Raw genomic sequence first — 26,973 nt, 5'->3', positions numbered from 1 at the left:
GAGACCCAGAAGAATGGGAGCTTCCGTGAGCATCTCAACATTTAACTCTCCCCCATCCTGTCCTCCAGGCTGGAAGGCCCCCAGAGGATGGCGTGATCTCCGGCATTCTTCTCGCTCTTCTGTGGCTCTGAAAGCAGTGAGGCAGATACCCGGGGGCGGTAGGAGCCACGGCCAAAGCGCTTGCCGGAAGCATCCAGAACTTGCTCTGCAAATTCATTTCGATTCTGTTCTTCGCTCCTTCACCTTGAGCGCGTCGGAGGCGGCGCTGAGCAAGGCTACACTGCAGGACGCCGTCCGCTGGAACCTGCAGCAGTCCGGGAAGGGGCAGAGCTCCCAGGGCCGCTCCCGTCCACGGATGAACGCGCAGCACCCGTGACCCCCGTTTCGGCCTCCGCGACTTGCAGGAGCCCACCCCGACACCGACAAGTCCACCCCCTCCCCCCGCAAGAAAACGATTCTCACTTTTCATTGGCTGACCCTGGCGGAGGGGAGCCCCTGCTTCATTTTTATTGGCGGCCGCTGCCGTCACGTCCTCTCGCCACACCCACCTACCCGGCGGCGCCCAGTGAGCGTTGTGGGGGAAAGATTTACCGAGGGCGGCGGCGGGAGTCGCGCGCAGACAGCCCGGGAGGTCCTCCCTCCCCGCCCCACTGCGCCGCGGCCCCCGCCCCGCCCCCTGGCCCGAGGCCCCGCCCCCGGCCCGGCCGGGTCCCGCCCCTCTTTCTAGAGAGGGCGGGGACCAGGCGGCGGCCGCAGTCGCAGGAATATGCTGGAAGCCGGCGGGCGGACGCCCGGGCGGTGCTGAAGGGACAGTTCCCGCCGCCAAACTTGCCCCGCGGCGGCAGGGTGGGTGGGGCGGCCCCGAGCCCGCGGGGGCACGTGAGCGATGGAGACCATCTGGATCTACCAGTTCCGCCTCATCGTGATCGGGGACTCCACGGTGGGCAAGTCGTGCCTCCTGCACCGCTTCACGCAGGGCCGCTTCCCCGGGCTGCGCTCCCCCGCCTGCGACCCCACGGTCGGCGTGGACTTCTTCTCCCGCCTGCTGGAGATCGAGCCGGGCAAGCGGATCAAGCTGCAGCTGTGGGACACGGCGGGGCAGGAGCGCTTCAGGTAGGGCCGCGGGGACCCCGGGGCACCCCGGACACCGCCCCCGCCCGGCTCGGAGGAGGCTCCGGCCCTTCCCTCTCGAAAGTGCAAACACTCCATCCTCGCTTCCCCTTTGCCCCTCCTCTTCCAGGGACGACTTCCTCCTCCGCAATTTCTCACTTCTTTCTTTGGCGCCCATTTCCTGCGCCTTTCCTTTCCCGCCCGAACCGGAGGGGGGGTTCCCCAGTCGCGGACCCCCTCTTGCCCCGCGCTCTCTGCCCCTGCGGATGTTGGGATCCCCAACTCTTCGGCACCCCTTCCCCTGCCGCCTGCTCCCCAAACTCGGCGCCCTTCGCTGCGCACACCCTGACCGGGCCCCCCGCTTCCGAGCTCCCCTTCTGCACCCCGCTCTGTGCGGCCGGGGAGGACTGCAAAGTGGGGTTCCCACGTTGGTGATCGATCCCTCCGTCTCGACGGCGAGCGCCGCTCCAGCCCAGCCTGCCTGAGCTCACTGGGCACGGTACAGAGAGGGAGGGGGATGCGGTAATGGTTGGAACACCGCACAGCACTGAATGCGGTCATCAGAAATGCTGGGCCATGTGACCCGTGGGAATGTGTCCTAGGTAGCAGCTGGATGGAACATCAGGGACACAGGCACAGCGTGGTTCTGGTGTGGGGGGGGGGGGGGGTCCTTGTTTTGTTTAGTAAGGGATGACTTGTCTTTAGAAGTTGGTTATCATTGGTGGTTTAGTGGAGAGGAGAGAGACACTGAGATTTTGTCACGAACTTTTCCTTTATGGTATTTATAATGGGTGCCTAACGTTCCAGGCTGCTAATACGTCAGAAAATGCGTTCTGAATAGAGAAAGAGGGGTCCAAATGAAGTCTTATTCTAATGTTCACCGAGACCCTGAAGGAACAATTTTGCAAAGACAACTCAGGTTACGCAAATAAAAATTAAATGTAATTTGTTCGCATTTCCTGGATGTTTAAGGCTGAACCGCATAATAAAGCATATTTTGAAGTTCTAGGAGTTGAGGACACTGTGGTTTTTTTAGAGGAAGGTAGGAAATTTGATATATTGTAATGTTTTGGATTGTAGTGTTTTTGTTTTTTTTTTAAGATTGCACTGTCACCTGTAACTCACTTAAGCAAGCATTTTGCAATCTTTAGCAAGTACTCTGCTTGTGAAACGCAGGAGTCCATGAGGGGACTTCCCAAATATGGCTTCCCCTCACCAGCCCCAGCCGGTCCCTTTCCAATGAGATCGGTCTCTTCTGTGATAGAGGATGTTCTAACTTTTAAAGTTCTGGCTTCCATTCCCAGCTACACACCGATTCAGACAGATGATAAGTGAACCAGCTGCTTAGCTTCCTCAGACCTTAGTTCTCTCCTGTGTATGAAGTGGAAAGATGATAAGACCAGCCTTTCACAGAGATGTTAAAGCTTCCTGTTTGAATTAGAGTTCCATGAAGAATGTTGTTTTTCCTTTTTGGGAATCCTTTTTTAGTTAAAATAAGGTTTCAGACATCTGATTCCTCATCTGTAAAATAGGGTCATTATGATTTCTTAAGATTCCTTCCAGTTTTACCATTTGTTTTTAAGATTTTTATTTATTGGGGCGCCTGGGTGGCTCAGTGGGTTGAAGCCTCTGCCTTCGGCTCAGGTCATGATCTCAGGGTCCTGGGATCCAGCCCTGCATCGGTCTCTCTGCTCAGCGGAGAGCCTGCTTCCTCCTCTCTCTCTGCCTGCCTCCCTGCATACTTGTGATCTCTGTCTGTCAAATAAATACATTTAAAAAAAAAATCTTTAAAAAAATTTTTAAAAATTAAAAAATAAAGATTTTTATTTATTTATTTGACAGAAAACGGGAGCGGGAACACAAGCAGAGGGAGAAGCAGACTCCCCACTGAGCAGGGAGTCCCATGGGGGACTGTATCCCAGGACCCTGAGGTCAAGACCCAAGCTGAAGGCAGAGGCTTAACGACTGAGCTACCGAGGCACCCTCCAGTTTTACTTTTGTTAAGACTGATTGCAAATTCCTGTCCTTGGCATCTCAGTCAGAGATGAAACTTGAGATATTTTGTGGTCCAAAAAAAAAAAGCATTTACTAATAGCTCTTGCTTTACCCTCTGAAATGAATATAATAAAAACATATTCTTTATGCCTTAAGCTCCTAAAAACTAGTAAGTTGCAACTATAAGAAATGTAAGTAGTAAAATCTTATTGTATTTAATCATTTCCTAAAAAGTTGCCCCTCAACTTATTGACAAGATAGTTAAGGATAATTAATTTGTTAGAGTTTAAAGTCCTTTCTGCTAAATAGATCATTGTTTTTAATGCCTTTGAGCACATGTAAATAGTAATTCATTGTATATACATTATTAAAACCAGACAGTAACTCTCCCATAATAATACAAAGACATTTAGGGAATGTTTACTGACAATGAGTCACGCTTTGTTTTGTCTGGATCTTTACCAAAGATATATTCATAAATACATATGTATTTCAGTAGCTACCTCCAAATACTTGCTTTTCTGTTTAGCAGAATTTTTCACCATATAAAACAACCATTGTTAAATCATTCTGTATCTTTATCTAAGAAAACAGATACATTTTGAATAGTAAATACCCTACACATTTTATTTCATAGCAAGGTACTGGAGTTCATGAAGATATTAGCCATATCATATCATTAGGAATTCATGGGAAATTTTATATTTGAAGGTTTATTATTGATTGGCTACAAATTAGCAAAAAGGAATCTTCTTTTTTTTTTTAAGATATTGTTTATTTATTTGACAGAGAGATCACAAGTAGGCAGAGAGGCAGGCAGAGAGAGATGGGGAATTCCGCAGGCTCCCCGCTGAGTAGAGCCCGATGCGGGGCTCAATCCCAGGACCCCAAGACCACAACCTGAGCCAAAGGCAGAGGCTTTAACCCAGGGAGCCACTCAGGCACCCCAAAAAGGAGTCTTCTTTAGATAACTCAGGGTGTAGCTTGAAAGCGTTAAGAAAACAGAACAAAATAATGAACTGATATTTATTACCATACTTAGCCTTAGTTTTCTTCCCCCAGCTTGAGATATAATCGACACATAAAGCCTTAATTTTCAATGTTCAGATTAACACATGCTAGAAGACATAAATTACTTACAAAAATTAAGAACGAACAAAAAGGGGCGCCTGGGTGGCTCAGTGGGTTAAAGCCTCTGCCTTCAGCTCAGGTCATTATCCCAGGGTCCTGGGATCAAGCCCCACATCAGGCTCTCTCCTCGGCAGGGAGCCTGCTTCCTCCTCTCTCTCTGCCTACTTGTGATCTCTGTCTGTCAAAAAAAAAAAAAAAAAAAAAACGAACAAAAAAAGCAAAAATGGGCTTACAAAAATAATATATGTGAGTGTACCATAAGTTGTAATATTCTTATTGACACTGTGTTAATGACAATAAATGTCAAATTACTGTATTAAGGAGAGTCAAAATTACAGTCCCTTCGTTAAAGATGAAAATGTATTTCTCATGTGTAAAAGTCTCAAGGTAACTGGTCTGTGTTGGTGGAGGGACTCTGCTCTGAGCCATCATTCAGGTACCATTCTTTTGAATTTTCTGCCAGCCCTAAGATATTATCATCTTTGTGAACACTGTGTTCTGGCACGAGGGACAGGGGAAGAAAAACCAAAACTTTAAATCAAACAATGTTCCTTTTTTTTTTTTTTTTTTTTTTAAAAGTAGGCTCCGTGCCTAATATGGAGCTTGAATTCACAACCCCATGATCAAGAGTTGCACACTCCAGCGACTGGGCCAGCCACCCAGGTGTCCCAGCAATGTTCCTCTTAAGCAAGTGAGACCGCTGTGGTACAGATCACTTCAGCTCTAAGTTCGCTGAGAAGAAGTTAGTTACAAGACCACAGTTAGGCTGAGCCACCATGTATGTGCCCGTGAAGAAGGGAAGGTGGGTCTGGCATTGTGGGTTTTGCAGGGAAACTAGCAAACACCACTTTCCAATTTTAATCATCACAGTGGACAAAGTTTAGCAGGAAAGGAGGCAAGACTATCCTATAACACAGTGTTAATGAAGATAAATATTAGAAGGTGCTAGAAGTGTGGAAAGCGTCAACTGTAAGGATAAAAATGTTGAACTTCCCATGGAAAGCGCTTAAAGCAATATGAAGATAAAACGAGATAAAGAAATAGCTATGTTGGCTTGTGGGGATAGGAAATTTCACAGTTTCAATCCAGATTTTGCTTTTTATTTCTTGTTGTCTGATCTTTGGGGTGTTATGGTTACAGCGAGTGATTATAAAGCTAACTGTAAAGAGAATAGGATGCTCCTGGTAGAGTGCTTCTCAGAGTGTGTCCTGTCAAACAGTTATCCCTTGTGATTCTTTTTTAACAAGGAATTCTGTGCCCAGGTAAATTTGGGAATCCCTGTACTCCATGTACCACTCTCTTAGAAACTGATATCAAAGGCTCCCAGAAGTCATGCATCAAAGAAGCCCGTTTAACTTTGATTAAACCATCATGTCTCAAATTTTATTTTTAAAATGTAAAAATTTACGCTAACTCGTGTTCAGAAGAGTGTAACCCCAGAGAGGCTCCACTGATGAGCTCCTGTAGTCACATCCTTGGAGCAGAACCCCTGAACTTCTGAGGTGTAGAGCGATGGCGGACCTTCCGATGTTCCTTTACCAGCTAATTAGCAAAGGGCATTAAGTAGCCAGTGCTGCTGAGGGATAGCCCTGCCCTTCACTGGCCCCCAGCTTCTGCGGTTGGCCTCTACCTAACCCACAGAATGTTCTGAGCCTCGCCCCGCCCTCCATGTGCCTTGTTGTCTCTTTTTCTGTAGCACCTCTTCTCTGGATCTTTCTCTTCCTGTCGTGTCCTACCTCTCCTTCAGCGGCTTATTTTTCCGCTACCCCCTCCTGTCTGTCCCCTCTCCCCTTTCCTCCCACCCTCTTTCTCTCTCCTTCCTTCTTACCGCAGTGTGTCTCTTACTCTCATTTCATTTTCTCTGTCCCGCTGGCTCCCTTGCATCTCTGCTGCCTCCCTCCCTTCAAAATCCGCATGTGAATAATGTTTAAATGTGGCTTAATTTGCCTCTGAAACCAATAATACATGATATGTTAATTCTTGAATTTAAATTTTAAAAAGATAAAAAAAATTAAAGTGGCTTAACTTACGTTCTTTGTTTTTAATTTTTTTAAAGATTTTATTAATTTATTTGACAGAGATCACAAGTACGTAGAGAGGCAGGCGGGGGTGGGGGTGGAGCAGGCTCCCCGCTGAGCTCAGCCCCATGCAGGGCTCGATCCCAGGACCCTGAGATCTTGACCTGAGCCGAAGCAGAGGCTTAACCCACTGAGCCACCCAGGCGCCCCTTAAGAGAACGTTTTGAATGCCCAAACTAAATTGCTTCGTTTTTGTTTTTGATTCCTTCCCTCTTGATTGCAGTTCATAGTCTTCAAGAGAAAAAGATTTTCCATTCCTGGATCGGTGGGTTCGTAACGGCATGTGTCACAGAGCGGAAGTTGTCCGCAGTTTAGTGCCATAGTCATCACAGTCTCCTGTCAGTCCAGGTTTTTGGAAACAGTAAAAGCGATGCTCTATTTTTGTTGAGTCATCAGATAAAATAATGTCTTGGTTAAAATTATTTGTGCTGTAGGGGTCTGGGTGCCTCAGGTCATGATCCTGGGATCCTGGGATGGGGCCCTGCATGGGGCTCTCTGCTTAGCAGGGATCCTGCTTCTGCCCCTCCCCCTCCCTCTGCCCCTCCCCCTCCCTTTGCCAGCCGGGCGCTTATGCTCACTCCCACTCTCAAATAAATAAATCTTTTTTTAAAAAATTAAAAATAAAAGTAAATGAAAATTGCTACCCCACACACTCTACCTGACTTATCACAAAACATCTCATTAGGGTAAAAATCACTGTTTTCTGAAAGGAATGTAATAAATGTACTTTGACTATGTAATAAAATACTGGTCTAACCTTCAAGAGTTCCAGAAAAACATGAAGCAAAGGTCAAAGTATGTTCTAAATTTATAAGTATATTTCTAGTTTAAGCTGTAAAAGAGTTTCGAAATACAGGTGAGCCGTTCTGTATATAAGGGTGACTAAGCAAACATTGATGGCTAGCTCACATATTATTTTAGTTTGGCTTAAAATCTTAACAGTGTTCTCTTGAACATTCTGAAATGTAGTAAAGTTTTTCTGTTTTTCTTCCTATGGTAGCGATTTAGAAACAACTTGCTAAGTCCAATAACTGCTTTACTGGCGGCAAGTCTTTAAGACCATCAGCTGGTATCAATAGCAAGGGTATAAAGAAGCCATCAAAATACCTCAGTGCCAACAAAATACTGAGGTGAAGGGGCAGAGACTTCTTTTTTAAAGATTTTATTTATTTTATTTTATTATTATTTTTTATTAACACGTAATGTATTATTTGTTTCAGGGGTACAGGTCTGGGATTCATTAGTCTTACACAATTCACAGCGCTCACCATAGCACATACCCTCCCCATTGTCCATCACCCCGCTACCCCATTCCTCCCGCCTCCCTCCACTCCAGAAATTCTCAGTTTGTTTCCTGAGACCAAGAGTCTCTTAAAGTTTGTCTCCCTCTCTGGTTTCATCGTGTTTCATTTTTTCCTTTCTTACCCTAGGATCCTCTGCCTTGTTTCTTAAATACCATCTATCAGTGAGATTGAATGATGATTGTCTTTCTCTGATTGACTTATTTTGCTTAGCATAATACCCTCTAGTTCCATCCACATCGTTGCAAATGGCAAGATTTTGGGGGGTTTTTTGATGGCTGCATAGTATTCCATTGTGTATATATACCATATCTTCTTTATCTATTCATGTGTTGATGGACATCTAGGTTCTTTCCATAGTTTGGCTATTGTGGACATTTCTGCTATAAACATTTGGGTGCACGTGCCCCTTCAGATCACTACATTTGCATCTTTGGGGTAAATACCCAGTAGTGTGATTGCTAGGTCATAGGGTAGCTCTATTTTCAACTTTTTGAGGAACCTCCATGTTGTTTTCCAGAGCGGCTGCACCAGCAAGGGAGCTCAGACTCCTCTTAGGCTTGTTTCCATGTCACTTATGTGGTAAGTGAGTTGGAAGTCATGTGCGAAATGTCTTGTCAGAGCCATGCTCAGAGCCATGCTCAGAAGGTCACCAGTGACTTTTCTTGGCAAAATGCGATCTTTCTCTTATGCCTGTTTTTTTTTTTATTCATTTATTTATTTTTTAGTTATCTCTACACCCAGTGTGGGGCTCGAACTCAGAGCCCCTGAGACCAAGAGCTGCACACCCTTTCAACGTGGCCAGCCAGGAGCCTTATTAATATTTTTTTTTCTAATTTTTATATGATTGGGTATGGTTTCTTTTTAAATTATCTTGCTGTACTAAGAATGTTAAAAGTGGTTTTCCTTCTGATTTTTAAGTCTTTGTAAATATATATCCTTTTTGTAGGACTTACTGGGCTACAGCCTCACGCAAGGCTTAGGGACAACCTTAATAACAGATTCCTGCATCAGAAATACAAGAGAACGGTGTGGGACCCAAACTGCACCCTCCCTGAGAAACGATTGAGAAAGCATACTCCAGACAGGAGTTAGATGATATTAAGAACTTACTGGTGTGACGAAGAAAAGATTATAATTTTTAAAATTCTAGATATTGCCTCTTGTTTTCCTTCAGTGTAGCATTTTGCAGAGTGACGTTAATAGGTGTAATTTGAGAAGAGGTTTCCTTGATCAAATAATTTGGGAAATGTTGGGCTGTTGCAGGATTTCTCAGAGTTTCTAATCTATGGATATAGTAATACATATTGTGAATCCCCAAGGTAGATGTGGTGTTTCCCTAACCCAGAGTCCTTTTACACAGAGCGTTTTGTTTTATTTTATTTTTTTTTAAGATTTTTATTTGTTTGTCAGAGAGAAAGAGAGAAAGCAAGCACCAGGAGGGGGAGCGGCAGGCAGAGGGAGAAGCAGGCTCCCCACTGAGCAGGGAGCCCGAGGTGGGACTCAATCCCCGGACCCTGAAATTATGGCCTGAGCTGAAGGCAGACACTTAACCGACTGAGCACCCAGGCGCCTCTACGCAGAGCAGTTTAGGAACTGGTAGGTCATCAGGTAGCTGGAGCACTTTAGGAGACAACACTTCAAAAAAAGAAAAAAAAAGTATGGGCAATTCCTTAAATTTTAGGAATATATTGAGAATCTCTCCCGGTTTCTTTTTTCATGTGATTCTCCATGTCCCTTTTTGCTGGTTCTCCTGGGTATGATGTCATCCGATTTCCCCTTTAAAACTCTTGATGTTTTAGGAAAAATCCAGTACCCCTTCAGAGTCCCCCGGTTTGTGTCCCCTCAAACAAAAATAAGAGGTGATCTTCCTGACTTCTAGCCCTTTGTCACACTTTCACTCAGATCACATGGGACCTTCAGCATTTGTTTTAAACACAGAACCTCCCAGTAGTAATCACTGGAGAAACTGGAAGAAAGGTAAAGGAGCAAATGGATGAAACTTCTTAATTTCAGATTGTTTAGGTACGAAAGAGCTACCATAGAAAGGCTGTGGGAAAGGGAATGTCAATGACACAGATAGGAGGTCAAATTGAAGACCGATTTGATAGAATAGATGGATAGACTGTGAAAAGAGGAACTACGAGTGAGAGAGAAGATGCCGTTAGCTGTATAGCAGACAACCATTGGCAGCAAAGAAAATTAGTGAGAAAGGAGGCCGGGGGACAGACACGTGAAAGAAGCCACAGAGGGGCCCCTAGGGGCTCAGCTGGTTAAGCATCTGCCTTGGGTTCAGGTCATGATCTCAGGGTCCTGGGATCGAGCCCCGCATCAGGCTCCACGCTCAACAGGGAGTCTGGTTCTCCTATGCTCCCCCTGCTCATGTTCTGTCTCTCCCAAATAAGTAAATAAATAAATAAATAAATAAAATCTTAAAAAAAAAAAAAAAAGTTGCAGTGGTCAGCCACACTGTGGTCTGCATACTGGCCATACAGTCATTAAATGACTGTAGCCGCAGGACCGGGGGAGAACAGACGGGGGATCTGCTAACAGCAGACTCAGTTGTTAATAATACAATTAATGTCCAGAACGGCTTTGACTTGCCCCAGAGGTTATAGCTCCTGGGTGGTTTGCTCAAGGACCCTGTTCTCTTAACTGTGTATTCCGAGCTCTTTCTGCTGCACCAGGCCTCCTGTCATGATGGAAGAAACTTTTACTGCACACTGGGAAGTTCTGTCCTGAAAAGTACTCTGTGGGCACACAGCCACCTTACCCCGACCCCCATCTTCTCTATACCAGCGTTAGTTACTTGCTCCACCCAAACCGTAATTTTACTGCTGTGTTCAGAAAACAGGGGGGAAGTAGCTTTGCACACAGTAGCAGTACTGATCACTGGCAGCAGACAGCCGTGGCTGCACGGACCCTTCCCCCACCCCCATGCAGTGCTCCATGACTGCACTGCTGCACTCAGCAGCAGGAATGAGCCCAGTCGCTGCTGTGGACAAGCCTGTATGATGTGTCCCCCCTCGTTAGACAAGGAGAGGCTTCGGGTCCCGCCCAGAGCTAGCTACCAGCAAATGCTGGCCCTGGTGTCCTCTGATTTCATAAGTGCCACAAAGTAGCTTTCCAGTCCTTCAGTGCTGTCCCCTTTTGTCCTGGAGAAGTTGAAATCAACCACGATTATTTCCTTGTGGAAATCCAGGCACTGAGTCAGCTTAACTGTTTGTCCAGCACTAGATCTAATAACAAATAGAAACATAAGTAGGAGGGGGGTGTCTGGGTGGCTCAGTCAGTTAAGCGTCCCACTCTTGGTTACAGCTTAGGTCAAGATCTTGGGTCATGGGATCAAGCCCCACACAGGGCTCTGCGCTCAGGAGAAGTCAGCTTGAGATTCTCTCTCTCTCTCTCTCTCTCTCAAATGAATAAATAGAATTTTTTCTAAAAATCAGTAAGCTATAGTCTCACTTTCAAGGTCCATGCTGTCCCTCGACAGTACAGACTATGCTGCTGGAGCGAAGAGACTGCCCGAATCTGGCTCCTTAAATTTTGCAGGGCTTTTTGCTCCTCCCGTAATAAAGTGGACGATCAGGGTGGCTCTGCCTCAGGACCAGCTTCCAGGATTCTTCAGTCTTCGCTGTTTCCCAGTGAGCTGGAAGAAGGGGGAGGAAGCCAACTGCAAATCGTTTCTCCAAGGGGTTGGATGGCAGACTGCACACACTGCTTCTTCTGTCCCATTAATCTGGATTTCGTGACATGACCATAGCGGACCGCAAGAGAGCTGGAGAACACAGTCTCTCCCAAAACTTAGGAGTTCTGCCAGGAAAGGAAGACAGGAAGAACATAGCTTGGGGGATAGTTGTCTTTCTCCGTGAGTTGTAGCTAGAAAGAGAATAATCAAATTTTTGCAGTAAGGGCTGATAACTATGAAAGTAAGTTCCAGCGGCAGAACAAAGGGAGGCATCATCCTCCGTACCTCGGGCGAGGGCTCATTTCAAAGGATGGATCCCAAAGAGGCTGGTCCTTGATCCTCAGTCGTGAAGGTTGCATGAGTAGAGGGAGAAGTAACAAACGGACCAACTACAGTCGATAAAGAAGTGGCTTCCAGTAGTGATAGCAAATTGAACACCTGTATCCATTCTAGCCTTTTTTCCCTGAGCTCTCACTAAATGAGGATAGCTTTCTTTTGGAACCATAAACCCTCAGACAAGGAGAGTTAGGTAAGGAGACAACAGCACCAAAGTTTTGGAAGCAAGAAAGCAGGTGGAGGGCTGGTCAGTGAATTAGCAGATTCAAGAAAACGGGCTTCTAAGCAGCGGAAGGACAAAAGCTAACAACCAACCCAGTATATTCCAGTATACTCCATCGAAACTCCAGATACTTCTGGAAGTAAGAGTGCGAAAATAAGAATCATTGATTGCCAGTCTGGTTAAGAAAGTTTGGGTTCTCACATCCCTACCACCATCCCAGACACCAGGTAACATCCTCCCCCCGCCCCCAACATTGGCAAAAACTGGAAATTTATCCTTAGGAAAGTTAAGTCTTCAGTTGGAAGAACCAGGTAGAGTTGAAGTCAGGCTGGCTTATTAAAAGTAAGGGCATTTAGTGAATGCGTGCTTGTTGGATGCTAATACAGTCTAGTTCTCTCCCTTCTCCCCTGCTCAGCTCCCAGAACGCTGCCGTCAGCCAGTTCCCCCCACCTTCAAACATTGGTGAAACCATTTCTGTTCTGAAAGATCTGACCAGCCCCAAAGAAGAAACATAAGATACCAACTTGAGAGATCCTGCAACTAAGTGATCCAGCCTCATTTTCTGGCCATGGGGCTTTTGGTCTCAGTGCAAGATTGCAAGAAATGTAAGGGGGGCCCCTGGGTGGCTCAGCCGGTTAAGCTTCTGCCTTCGGCTCAGGTCATGATCCCAGACTGGGATCAAGTCCTGCATGAGCAGGGAACCTGCTTCTCCCTCTCCCTCTGCTGCTCCCCCTGCTTGTGAGCACTCTCTCTTTCTGTCAAATAAATAAATAAAATCTTAAAAAAAAAAATCAGCCCAGATTCTTTATCATTCTTCCCATTCATATGAGGGGGGCTTGTTACTACAGCAAGCCTGGTCTATCTTTACAAATACACAGGATAATTATAAGCCTAGAAAAGGTTGTGCAGGAAAGAAGAAGTCACAGTTTATTTCAGGGCTTGGCAATGAAAAAAATGCCTGTGATCAGAATAACACAAATGCCAAGAAAGGATCTGCCTAAAATTATGATGTCATGATACTGGCTTTTGGGGACTGGGGGAAAGTAAGGATGTGTGGTAAGTGCGCATGTCACTTTGATGAAAACACGAGCTTAAGAAAAAGGAGGGGCACCTGGGGGGGCTCAGTCGGTGGAGCCACTGACTCTTGGTTTTGGCTCAGGTCGTGATCTCAGTTGTGGGTTTGAGCCCCGCATCAGGCTCTGTGCTCAGGGGGACTCTGCTTCTCTCCGTCTCCCTCACTCTTCTCCCCACCCCCATCCGTGTGTGTGAGTGAGCGCTCTCTCTTGCTCAATCTCAAATAAATAAGTAAAATCTTCTTCAGAAAAAGAGGGAAAAGAACATGAACGTAATCTGTTCAAATGCCTTGAAAATGAAAGCCGCATAACTTCAGAGACAGAATGAAGTGAGAAAAGGCTACACATCAGTTATAATTCCGCAATGTGGGGAGATACACAAAAGCACGTGAGACGGAGCAGCGCAGAGAAGGTTGTGTGGAAACAGACATAAGTCACAAAAATGGTGGGAGAATAATAACCCAAGAAAAACTATTCTTTTTTTTTTTTAAAGATTTTATTTATTTATTTGACACAGAGAGAGATCACAAGTAGGCAGAGAGGCAGGCGGCGGGGAGGGGGGAGCAGGCTCCCTGCTGAGCAGAGAGCCCAATGTGGGGCTCGATCCTAGGACCCTGAGATCATGACCTGAGCCAAAGGCAGAGGCTTAACCCACTGAGCCACCCAGGCGCCCCGAAAAACTATTCTTTAGTTGTGTTAGATTACATAATGCTCTGTGTTATATGGAACATAAAGTAATCATGAGAAGATGGTCATTGTCTTATTTTTATTTGGCAGAAGAATGCCAGAAAGTGTTGGAAGTGCGTGCTGAAGTCTTTTATACGTTTTCTGGTAACACACCGAGTAGAAAATAAGCATCCCGTCATTATCACCTTGCAGACAGTTAGCGAAGCTAGAAACAAACCATTCCCATTCATTTCCAAATAAACTCTTCCAATTTTCACACATAACTTGTTCTACTTTCCAGAAACCACTGGAAAGTACAATTTGAATCACTACCAACTGTAAAAGAGCAGTTCTTGAGAAAATGTGGATGATTTCACCTATATGCTTATAAGTATATGCAGTTATTCAGCCCATTTCTCTCCTTTTGGCTTCGCAAATCCCTGCTGTATAAATAGCAAAAGGAGAAAAGCTTTTTGGTATTTCTCGGTTCTTCCTTTTGCTCTGCATTTGCATGCTGCCTTGGCACAGTCTGACAGTAGGAACTTACTCGGCTGTGGATGTGTTCCTTTACAAATACTGCTAGGACTGCTCGTGCCCAGTTCTGTGGTAGACAGTGGGGAGACAGCAGTCCAGAAAAACCGACAGCAATCCTTGCTTTCGTGAAACTCATCTGCTAGTGGAGGAGTCAATCTCTAACCACATAAGCTGGAAAACTACATAGGGTGTCGGCGTTAAGTGCTGTGGAGGAAACTAGAAGGTAAGAGGTGAATAGAGCATTCTAGGAGCTGGAAAGACCTCACTGTCATCGAGTGAGGATCTGTCAAAGAAGTAAAACAGAAGGTAAGGTGGTCGTGGGAATTACATATAGTCAGAGAGAGACTGTGGCTCGTTAGGTGTTGTCAGTAATGCAGACAGCTTCTGAAACTACAGACTTGATCTTTTGTGCAGAGACCCTGGGAGTACACAAAGAAAAAGAGTTTTAACGTTTGCATGTATAAAGAAAGATATCCTAAGTCATGAGCTCCACGTTTCAGAATCTCAGGGCAGAGAAGGGCTGGTAGCCTCAGTGATAATAAAAGGAGAGGAGAAACTTGTGTTTTCGTCTCTTAAACGCTGTCCTAAGAGCCTGAATCACAAAGCCAAGTGATTTTACCAAGTGAAACAGGTAAATACAGTATCAACACAGTGACTGTTTCCAGAAGGGCAGTGGGAACATGATGTCACGGTAGAAGGCACTCACGAGGCTAAGGCATTCGTAGACTGCTTATGGCAGTAGCCTTTGGCATCAAAGTTCGTCTATCCTCTAAATGCCTACTACAACTGGCAAAGCCACAAGAAGGGCATTTCCAGGATGGAACATCTGGTTTATTTTACTTTTTTATTTTTTTCAGTATTCCTAGATTCATTGTTTACGCACCACACCCAGTGCTCCATGCAGTCCCTGCCCTCCTTAATACCCACCGCCAGGCTCACCCATCCCCCCACCCTGGTTTGTTTTCCCTAAGTAAGTCAGCAAGTGCTCTGTACCTTGTCGCTTTTTTAAGACGCCTGTGCACATCCAACAAAATTCATATTAATAGCATAAAAGGTTTAGATAATCTGGCCACTTTCAGATAAAATTTTATATTAAGTAATTATAATAGAAATAATCGTGTGCATTCCAGGACCTATAGACTTTTGTCCTTCATATGACAGCAGCATCTTGTTCTCTGTTTCCTCCAGGAAACTAGATAACTGTTTAATTTGAGATATTTACATTTTTTAGAATCTCAGTCTCACATGCATGTGGGTCAAAAAAATTCCAGATTCCCCGAGGCTCTTCATTCACACTGGATTGCGTCGCTCCTATATTAAGTACTTTGTTGTAACGTCCGCAACCCCCGGTGCTGTCAATATCACTTGTCTACATAGTGTTTTAGGAAAAAGAAAATTAAGAGGAAAATTAACATAAAATAGTTGGCCATTTTTCTTTTCTGAAGCAAAAATAATGCAAGAATCAACCTTGCAGGGGCACCTGGCCAGCTCAGTCAGTTAAACGTCTGCCTTTGGCTCGGATCATGGTCTCAGGGTCCTGGGCTCGAGCCCCGCATCGGGCTCCCTGCTCCATGAGGAGTCTGCTTCTCCCTCTCCGAAACCCCCGGCTTGTGCTCTCTTGCTCTCTCTGTCTCTCAAATGGATAAATAAAATCTTAAAAAAAAAAAAAAGAAGAAAAGAAAAAGGAATGGTTGAAAGAAAATGTGGTATAGACATAAAATTGAATAGTATTCAGCCATTAAAAAAAAAGGAAATTCCGTCATAGGCGACAACATAGGTGAATCTTGAGGACGTTATGCTAAGTGAAAATAGCCAGTTACAGGACAAATACGGCATGATTCTGCATCTGTGAGGCATCTACGGTGATCAGATGCATGGAACCAGAAAGAAGAGTGGTTCCCAGGGGCTGGGGGAAGGGAGAAGGAAGTGAGTTGCAGTTCGCTGGGTATGAAGTTTCAGTCATGCAAGATGAGAAAGTTCTAGAGATGTGGTGTACAGTATTGTGCTTACACTTTAAAACAAGAGATGGACCTCTTATATTTTTACCAATTTCAAAAAAGAACGAGTTTTGGCCTCATGTGGATGTGGAAGGTTATAAAACGTTTGTGACTTTGTTTTGTCATTGTTCTCTTGCAAAATACATGTGGACTCTGTCTTTCTGGTCTTTGGTTGCCAGCCCCAAAATGGGCTTGAGGAAATCTAAATCTTCACGAAACGGAAGTTTCTGGAAGCATGTCTGAGGCGCAGAGACTTGACTGGAAGCTGAAAGGGCCAGGCTTGGAATGAATCAGAAGATCCCAGGAGTTCTGGGCAACGAGAACCAAAGGAGGCCAGGGTGGTCCTCACCCTGCTGTCGTCCTCTGTCACCTGGCAGCTCACGGCCATAAGAAGCCCCGAATGACCAGCCAGCAGTCTCAGCTAATTCTGTAGAAGCATCCCAGCATTCTCTTGTGAAAGCATTTCTCCCTGGGATACTAAAACCCTGACGTCAGCAGAGTTAGGAGTCACGGGGATTAGAAGCAACAAAAAATTGTAGTGACTCATTAAGTGTAATTGTGAAAGGCCCCGTCATCCGACTTCCACCCTTTGTCTCCCAAACCACAGCCTCTGTTTATGAAGAAAACCACCTCGTACTCTGTCCCTCGCGCGTTTAAAACACATACATTCCGAATCCTGTTGGAATCTTCCAAGCTGTTACCTCCTGAACGTAGGTGTAACTGAGTCTTAACCCATTCCCCAGATTTGCAGGGCCAGATGCCTCCAGGTGACAGTGACGCGGGAAGATCACCGAATCCCACGGCATCTGCCCATTTCCCTGTCTCTACCTCTGCTAAGTGACATCTTTGGTCTGTAGCACAGCGTGGGATGCCACATCCATGTGTAAGGGATCCTGTAAGTTCACAGACGGGGGTGCTGGCATGGTTGGAGTCCAGATTCCGTGTCTGTTACAGTGGGGACGCATCAGTGTCCCCTCCGTGATGATCGCCCCAGAGAAACATACCATATCCAGAGTCTCAGTAGCTGCTGAAAAATTGACTTCTGACCAGCGGCAGCCCAGGCAAGAGAAGTCTTTGTCGAGCCCCTCACTGCCTCCATCTCTGTGCCCTGATCACTTTGAGTCTAAACTGGGGTGAAAATACGGACTGATAAGGACAGGGTATTTTGTTTCAGCGGTTATCAGGAACGCTCCCCAGAGGGAGTGGCAGTGAGGATTCGCCTAGAAATACCCGCATTCACAGGCTCCAGACCCGTTAGGATACCCCGCGCCCAGCCCCACACCCTTAGCCTCTGCTTATGAATTGGTGTAGATCCTCACCTACCTCTTTCCATCTCCTTCTCTGGAAGAAGTACCACAAGACGGCCACAAATGGGAGGGGCTGTCTTTTCCACGAAACTTCAAGTCCGCTGTTGAGTGGGGCTGACTGGGGCCGGCACGCAGCGCAGAGGCATCTGTAAGGCAGACGTGAGCGTTCTCCCCTTTTAGTTATAGGGAAATCCCGCTAAGGCCACAGGTTGAGAGGGTCCTGCAAAAGCCGGCGTGGACTTACTAGGACTTACTGTAGGACTCATGGCTTCTGCTTGGTGACCATGTTCCAGCCTGCTGAAACAGGACCCCCAGCTCCGGGGAGCACTCAGATTACACCCTCGCCTGGCGTTCCAGGCAGTTAGTGTCTGTTCAAGCCAGGTTATAAGTCAAGAACTAGTTCTCAAAAGCATAATGACTCTTGACAAAGAGAGCAGAACTTTTTTCCAAAATGCCACTCCTGTAATCGCCCGGTGGAACCTTCCCCAGGCTTGACAGAGCATCCCAGTCGGCTGTGGGTACTTCTGACAGGTGCCATCAGATCTGATGGACCGTGGGCCATGCAGCCAAGCTCCGTGCGTTGTACCTTGGGCCACTGAAGGGACTTCTCTTGCTTTCCGCCCTATTAAGCTGATAGCCTTTTGGGTCTCCGACTTAATGGGTCAGAGAAGTACCTTCAAATATTATACAAGGCCCCCCACGATCCAAAAAGGTCCACCAAGTCTTAAGCTTTTTTCTTCTTGGTAGTGGGCATGAGATGCACAGTTCATCTTTGGAGAGGTTTTGACACCATTCCTCAGATGAAGGGACCACCCTCGCCCAAGAAACTTCACAGAAATTACTGACTGCTATATTTTCGTGGGATTTATACTTGGGATGGATCTACCTGTCTATATTTAATTTATCCGCTCTTCTCTAGCCACTGATGTCCTCATAGAATCTCAGCAACCTTGGTATGAGAATAGAACACACTGCTAATAGCTCTCAATATTGGGCACCTTTCTTTTTTTTTTTGTACTGCTGGTATCTTTTTCCCTCAAACGCCCTCATTCTCTCTGCCACTTCTCCCGTTTCTCCAGTGGCCGTGTTCCTGGCTTTACCAGATCCACCACTTACCTCCTCACTAAGAATGGGCACCAGGCACTTGACAATCACTGGATATTCGGGGACATGGCATCTGCTTACCTTTCACAATTAGCAAACCAATATCCCGAACTCAGAAAGTGGAAGGAGGTGGAGAAGGATGGTATGCAAGAGTTACTAACTTGAACACGGTTAATTCTGCCTGCCAACCTGAGAAATAGACTGACCAAGCGACCGTCATTTTTCCTTCAATGGAGGTATCCAATAAGATGAGCGAAGTGTTCCTCCAGTTCTCTTTTGTGGGGAGAAAGGTTGAAAGGGAAATCCTATTCCTTCCTATAGTAGAAGTCTAAGTGTGAGAGAAGGGGGAGAAGAGTTTCTCCTGATACCAGCCCTGTTCCTTGGCGGTGTTGAATGTTACTTGGGATTGGTTATAATTAATTCATGGGGATACCGGCCTGCCTGGTTGAGTGATTTTCCCAGAAACATTCAGCCGCATGCTGGACTGCTCCAGATACGAATTTTCCCTGATGAGTGTAGCTGTGGGGGAGGAGCTTGAAAATTTAGGTATTTCCAAGAGACCAATAATAGTGATGTCTCACAGAACAACGAAAGAGGTAAAAAATAGGAGGGTATTAATGTAATTGGTAGAGAGTAACAGAGTTACTCAGTAGATTACAAATGTGGATACAGTTTTAAAATTGTCACTGAACATGGGCTGCAGAGTGTGAGATTTTGATCAAAAGTAGGCCCTAAGGGGCGCCTGGGTGGCTCAGTGGGTTAAGCCTCTGCCTTCGGCTCAGGTCATGATCCCAGGGTGCTGGGATCGAGCCCCACATCCGGCTCTCTGCTCAGCGGGGAGCCTGCTTCCTCCTCTCTCTCTGCCTGCCTCTCTGCCTACTTGTGATCTCTCTCTCTATCCAACAAATAAATAAAATCTTAAAAAAAAAAAAAGTAGGCTGTAAATCCACAGGTTTGGATGTAGTGAATTTCTGATAAAGAAAACGAAGTAGATGAGAAAGGAAGAATAGAGGGGGTGGTTCTTTAGAAAAGAGGAGAGGAAGTCGAGTAGCAGAGGTGACAGCAGACAACCCATCCAGTAACAGGAGCAGAATGACAGGAATTGAGACGGAAAGCAAAGCAAAGCACTAATGTCTTCAGCACCTGGAGAATGGCCACGCACTTGGCTGATGACAACAGATGATAGAGCCAGATGGCATATGCCTCAGAGGAGCAGAGAAGTTGTGGATTTTTTGGGTTTTTCTTTCTGGTTTTGTTTTGTTCTGTTTTTGTTTTTTTTGTTTTTTTTTTTTTGTTTTTTTATGACACGGGCTGGAGAGAATTATCTGGAAGTGGCATTGGGGAAGCAGAAACCATCTCCTCCAGATCCTGTAGAAAGAGCAACTCAGTCATGCTGCAGGGAAGCCGTGTGATCAGGAAATGAAATTACATACAGCAGGTGTCAGTAAAGGCAAGGAGAAGGGGAAAACATTCTGCCAGGAGACAAGTCTTTGAATATGGGATAGCAGTCACTCATAATGTAGCTTTCAGGTGTATAAGACCCAGTAGGTTTCTTTAATACTCAAAACCAAACTGGGGTGCCAGCCTTGGGGCTCGATCCCGGGACCCTGGGATCATGACCTGAGCCAAAGGCAGACACTCAGCCGACTGAGCCACCTAGGCACCCCAAAAATAAAATCTTAAAAAAAAGATCAGATCTTCCACTTGGGAGGGACAAGGGTCTGCTGAGTACTTGTATCCCTGAAGCTGTCCCCCATGATTCACCTTCCCCATTATACCAGCATTGTGCTGGATTCAGCAGGTGCCATATCCCCTTCCCAGTTTTGCCAGAGGGTAACCTCATAACTCTTAATTTTTCTCGGAACACACCTGAGACCAGATTGGAATCCATTCCTTTTTCTCTCCCTTCCTTCTCTTCTTTCCTTCCTTCCATTTCCCCCTCCCCTAATATTTTTTTCCCTTTCTTTAAATCATCCATTCATTCAGTGAGACTTTCAAAGCCCAGAAGGAAATAGTTAAAGTAACCCACCGCAAGATGTTGTTGCCTACAGAGAACTGCTACTCTCATCAACTCTGCAATTCTTTGTAGGGAGGCCGACCTACATAGTTCTTCTAGGATCTGTACCCTGCTTCTATATCACTTGTGAGAACTTCTGGAGACCTCACTGTGACCCAAGAGAGCAGGTCCAAAGAAAGATAGTTGCTCCTCATCTCCCTTCCGTAAGACCTGCCTTTCAAGTTCTGGTTTTCGGTCTATAGGCCTGGCTCTTCCCCTTAATAACTGACAGCAGGATTGCCCAGTTTTAGGGGAGACCTGTCCCCCTGGGACAACCATATCTGAATCAGAAACCTGACCAGATCAGAATTCTAAACCTAATATCCATGCCCACACATAGAAGCTGAAGATCAAGTTATTATATAGAAAATGACAGGGGTGTCTGTGATCAAGCCCCACACTGGGCCCTCTGCTAGGTGGGGAGCCTGCTTCCCCCTCTCTCTCTGCCTGCTTGTAATCTCTCTCTCTGTTAAATAAATAAATAAAAGAAAATCTTTTAAAAAAATGACAGATGTCATATTGAGACCATTTATTCCAACTAATCATTAATAAGGGCTGTTTTATACTGTACATGGTATCTATTTTGCTATAATTTCATGCTATAGAATAACTTGCCAGCTGTATTCCCAGTGTGTTTGCAAAATAAATACAAAGGGCTAGAAAACATGGCATTTCCCACAGTGTAAGACATGCCTCTGCCTAATACAAAAGCAGTTCAGCTGCTTTTGTAGTTTTGTGTTCAACCACAAAAGTATGTCTTTATAAATTAAACTAATGGTAGATTAAATAGGGGGGATAAAAGTAATGCAGACTTGGTGATGGGTAAATTAAAGCTTTGGGTCCAATAATGTAGCCTTAATTATGTTTATTTTAAGGCCCTGCACGCCTGCCTAAATTCACACGTATAAAGATAACTAGCAAAACAGTAACAAGTTATCCTTCAATTTTTTTTTTTTATGTTCAGCAACTTAAATGAACTACATTTGAAGCTTGCCAAAGTTGGTGGGAGATTTTTTCTTATTGTCAGTGGCTGTGTAGTGCAGTAGTCCTTGAGAATCTCTCTACTAAGAATTCTGAAGAGGGGGCACCTGGATGGCCCAGTCAGTTAAACGTCCCATTCTTGATTTCGGTTGAGGTCGTGATCTCAGGATTATGAGATCGAGCCCCACGTCAGGGGAGTCTGCTGGGGATTCTCTCCCACTCCTTCTGCCCCTCTCCTGCTCTCTCGCCCACTCTCTCTCTCCAAAGTAAATTAAAAAAAATAATAAAATAAAATCTGGGGCCCCTGGATAGCTCAGCCGGTTGAGTGTCTGCCTTCAGCTCAGGTCATGATCCCAGGCTCTTGGGATCGAGTCCCAAGTTGGGCTCCTTGCTCAGTGGGGAGTCTGCTTCTCCCTCTGCCTCTGCCTGCGGCTCCCCCTGCTTGTACACTCTCTTTGTCAAATAAATAGATAAAATCTTAAAAAAAAAAAAAAAAAGAATCCTGAGGAGAAGCAGGGAAGCAAACGAAAGGGAAAGAAAAAAGAGGTGAAGTACTTTCTTCACACTCCCACAACAAATGGTGTTTGGGGTATTGGGTCACTGAACTGAGCTGTGATTTCAGCAGTAAGGGTAATGAAGGTACAGAAGAGATGGGAGAGAGTACCAGTTGCCCTGCAGACCCCCCACAAAGATCTTTGGGGGTCAGATGAACTTCATTAAGGATCATCTCAATGTTCAAGATCGTTGACTGCTCAGAAACAGACACAGACCATCTTTGCTTCGTACAACACTTAACACTTTTCCTCCCCATTAAGATTAATCAGTCCAGTATAACAAATATCAAGTGACATCTGTCATTTGCCAGGCAGTATGATTGTTGGATACTTGAGAAAAGATGACCCTCAAGAGCCTTGAGTTGAGTGGGAGACATACTAGCCAATCCAATCAGCACATGGTGAAAACGGATATAATCATAATGGCAATATGCCAGAGGCTCAATGGAGTTAGAAGATTGCCTAAGAGAGGTGGAGAACAGATACCAGGAGCAGGGAAGGCTTCTCATATATATGATTTTTGAACTTGTGCTTGAAGGAGAAATAGGAGTTATCTAGGCAGAAAAGGGTAGAAGACATTCTAGGTGGAAAAAATAACATGTAAAGGCAAGAAATAGAAGAAAGAGTATGGCCTTGCCACCTTGCCTCATGGTTCGATCAGGAAATAAACAGCACATTTGAAGGGTTAACTAAAAGTTTAATGAAGTGGGAAATGACCATGTCTGGAAGTATGGACAAGGTGAAGGACGTCAGCAAAGGATGGGGAGGCATTCGGAGTTAGCAATGACGAGAAGCCATTCACCACCTGGCCAAAAGAGACAGGAAGGAGAATGGGATTTCCCAAACCCAGTGGAACCCATTAGAAAGGTGCTTCCCGATGGGAGCCATGACCAGAAACAGGAACACAGCTGGTCCTCAGCCATGGTCTGGCTGAGACAAAGAGAAGAGTGGACACCCAACCTCTTTCCTCTGGTCTCCAGCTGGTGCTTCCATGGGCTGGACCTCACTGCAACTGGGCAACTTCACCCAATCTTTCTATATCCCTATTTTTAATCCCAGTAATATAATAATGACTCTTAGCAGATACTTGAACATAAAAACGAATCATTGTAAGTGCAAGATGACAGACGATGTAAGTCCTTTTGTCCGTTTAAGAATAACCACACTTCAATGTTCTGTCCTTGGATGAAAGCAGCTCGCCTGTTAGTTTCAGAGCATTTTTGTCCACTTAAGACACTTCCTGTTTGATTTCTAAGTTCGGGTTAAGTCACATTGAGCTACCTTCACCTTTTATTACGGTGCTACATTGGAAGGGGAGAAGCAGAACGTGTCCTTTGACAACCCGTTTTTCTCCTTATTTTCCAGATCGATAACACGATCTTACTACCGCAACTCAGTTGGTGGGTTTTTGGTGTTTGACATCACCAACAGACGATCTTTCGAACACGTGAAAGATTGGCTGGAGGAGGCAAAAATGCACGTGCAGCCATTTCGGATTGTGTTTCTGCTGGTGGGGCACAAGTGTGACTTGGCTTCGCGACGTCAGGTGACGAGGGAAGAAGCCGAAAACCTGTCCGCAGACTGTGGTATGAAGTATATAGAAACCTCCGCCAAAGATGCCACAAATGTCGAGGAATCCTTCACCATCTTGACGAGAGACATTTATGAGCTTATTAAAAGGGGGGAAATTTGTATTCAGGATGGCTGGGAAGGGGTTAAAAGTGGTTTTGTTCCAAATACTGTGCATTCTTCCGAGGAGGCAGTGAAGCCCAGAAAAGAGTGCTTCTGCTGACTTCAGACGGGCCAAAGAACGGCGGTGGAGAGACGGGGTCATCTCGGGATAAGCACCAACATCACGGTCACGAGAAAGATTCCCGCCCGCCTCCACCCTCCTTTGGAAGGTATTTAATTCAGATTGCTATGCTTCCCTGCTACACTACCACACTGGGTATTTTGCTCAGTTATCAGGCAAAGCAGACAACTTTTTCTTGAAACTTGAGCATCTACAGAATTACTCCCATTCCCACATCGTTAGCGTATTAGCTCACTTTAATGTCCACGTATATCCATATTACTCATTTTTCTTGACAATTAGAAATGAGTGTTTTGGGGGTATACAGTCCGACCGGGAAGATTGTATCAGGCCTTGCATTCTCATGAGTTAATTTGTTGATATGGAATAGTAAAGTGGATTTCAGCGTGCACTGTTGGCTTACGAAGTAAACGATCTCAGATGTGTCATCAGCTGGGACTAAAATAACACTTCCTTGTATAAGGTGCCGCGTTTTTAACCATTCTGTGAAATGTTTATCCTCCCTTAATTTGCCTGAACATAACAAAATAAGTTTTATACTCTTTTTTGTTCTCTTATTTACTGCTCCTCATAATCTTATGTTTTATAAAGATATCTAAGGATCCAAGCAGAATATTTTATTGCAAATATTCATAAAAATAAAACGAAGGACTGTTCATCAGCTTATGTTTTAATGTTATAGTATATTGTCCTTGTTTAGATAAGAAAAACAAATTTATTTATGTACAGGCATTTTCAAAGAAAGTAAATGCAGCTTGCCATGAACTATTGTTAAAACTATTGATATAAGTAAATATGGAAGGTTTTTAGAGATCGCTTTGCTGTCCACATAAGTTTCTGAATTTCCCTATTTCTGGTACAAGATAATTATACGAAATATTTCTGGACAAAGAAGATTGGTTAGATGTTTGAATTTAGCATTCAAATTGCATTTCAGTAAAATTAAAGATAAAATAATGAGTTAGGGCTGCAAAATGACTTCAGAGTTTTCTAATTTTTAATTTATTGATTAAATTCTCCTCCTGAAGGGACATTGTGATCACAAACTCATATTTTATAACCTACATTTCCATTCTCTTAACCATCCCTCATCACAGAGGGGCATCAAAAGCAGCCCCCTTCCTGAAATCATGGTTTTACTGTTAAAATAGTATCTCCATTTGTTTGAAAACCAAAGTGATATGATGGAAAGAATATTTAACGAAAAACCAGAAAACCTGGGTCCTAAGCTTGCCGTTTCTGTACCAGTACTTGGGCATGAGTGAGTCGCTTAACCTCACTGCATGTCAGTGCTCTCCACTGTAAAATGAGGCTAATAAGCCCATTTGTTTTGCTTCATGGGATTATTTTGAGAATCAAGTGCATCGTGTGAATAGCTCCATAAAGAAAAAGCATTTTGCAAAGATGAGCCTGGTATCAGCTCCTCCTGGGCATACTATTATTATATGTACAATGGTTGAGAATTTTGTTTTCTCATGTTCTTTCCTTTCGTCCCCACATTCTGCAGAGGGAGCAGAAGAAGGTGCATAATTTTGTGGACCTGGGGGACCTCTCTTGGTTTCGTGTATGCCCTCCGCCCTCTTGCTCTGAAACACCGCTCCTCCACTGTGGAAATAATAGGGAGGGAAATCCCAGGAGACTTAATTCAATCAGAAGTCATGTTTGAATGTGGGTTTTGTGCATCTTTGAAGTAGGTATTTAATTATATTTTAAATACTTGCACATTTTCTAGGTTTGTGGAAGTATTTCTAGTAGTGCTTATGGAAAGAAGAATATAAATTATAACATCACTGTAATATCGTGAAGAGTTCTATTGTCAACATTTTCTTGATATCCTTGTATTAATTTCACTCGAGGGAGTTCAAACTGTAATTGATCAGATGAGAAGAGCTGTCCCCCAAACCTGAAGTCATCTATTTTCACTGCGGCAGTTGTAAATCTCGGAAACTGAGTATCTAGCAACAATTTAAAGTACAGGGCCCCTGTGCCTACTTGTAAAGCTAAACTATAAAATATGACTTAACTTTCAGTGGATGCCCTTTATAAGACTAACATTAGGGTAAGACTAATAATCAGCCTGGAGGGTACGATGTGTTCCAAGATTTAGAATAGAACCACAGAGTCAGAAGAAAGAAATGGAAGTGCAGGGCCCCCCAAAATTGATACTTCACCAAGGTCACACAAAAGCAGAAGCAAGCTAGAACTCTGCCTGGTCGGGGTTCCTTCCGTATCTCTGCTGTGTCAGGGGTGTGTGCACGTGTGTCCATGTGTGGCAAAGCAAAGCGAAAATATGATCTAGCTGAATCTACAAAATACTAAAACTGGGCCATAACAATCTGAACTTATAGAAGAGTTGTTTGTGGTGTACCAATACTAAAATGAACAGTAACTACAAAGATTGGAGTTTTTTTTTTTTTTTTTAAGATTTTATTTATTTATTTGACAGGCAGAGATCACAAGTAGGCAGAGAGGCAGGCAGAGAGAGAGGAGGAAGCAGGCTCCCTCCTGAGCAGAGAACCTGATGCGGGACTCGATCCCAGGACCCTGGGATCATGACCTGGGCCAAAGGCAGAGGCTTTAACCCACTGAGCCACTCAGATGCCCCAAAGATTGGAGTTCTTACGCAAACTTGCCAAATGTCTGTATAACCTTAGCCAGATATTTTTTCCACATATATATAGATAGATATAGATACATAAAATAACTGACCTATTTTCTTACACATTATTATGGAGAAGATGGATGATGACGCCAAAATGATAAAAATAGTTGCTCCAGGCAAAACATTTGGACTGTCTTACAAGTCAGATATACTTGAATCAGATGTACTTGAAATTATTTAATTTAAAATTTACTTAATTTAAATATAAACCTATTTAAATTTAAAATTCAGAATGGATGATGTAGCTAATTACCAAACATTTTAAATAAACATGATAAAGAAGAAATGAAAAACCCTCTGATCGTATGATACACTGGGCCCTGACACTTTGCGTCTTGAGTTGCATTAACCCTTTCAGTGCCTG

General features: G+C 44.6%; 1 protein-coding gene across 2 annotated transcripts; it reads left to right on the top strand.

The window, feature by feature from the left end:
* Positions 1–874: 874 nt before the first annotated feature.
* On the top strand, positions 875–26,345 carry LOC111153886 (RAB39A, member RAS oncogene family). 2 transcript variants are annotated; one of them, XM_022513174.1, is made up of 3 exons: positions 875–1,113; positions 23,500–23,720; positions 23,894–26,345. In XM_022513174.1, the coding sequence occupies exons 1-3, from the start codon at positions 887–889 to the stop codon at positions 24,124–24,126; spliced, it is 681 nt and encodes a 226-aa protein (XP_022368882.1). In that variant the 5' UTR covers positions 875–886; the 3' UTR covers positions 24,127–26,345. The 2 variants fall into 2 exon arrangements, with proteins under 2 accessions (XP_022368882.1, XP_022368883.1); XM_022513175.1 differs by having other exon boundaries at positions 23,500–23,993.
* Positions 26,346–26,973: the final 628 nt, after the last annotated feature.

This window comes from Enhydra lutris, unplaced genomic scaffold, assembly GCF_002288905.1.
Source record: "Enhydra lutris kenyoni isolate GAN:26980312 unplaced genomic scaffold, ASM228890v2 scaffoldscaffold34, whole genome shotgun sequence".
NCBI classification, from domain to species: Eukaryota; Metazoa; Chordata; class Mammalia; order Carnivora; family Mustelidae; genus Enhydra; species Enhydra lutris.
The sequence above is the reverse complement of the archived record's forward strand: the minus strand, read 5'-3'. Positions and strand labels throughout refer to the sequence as shown.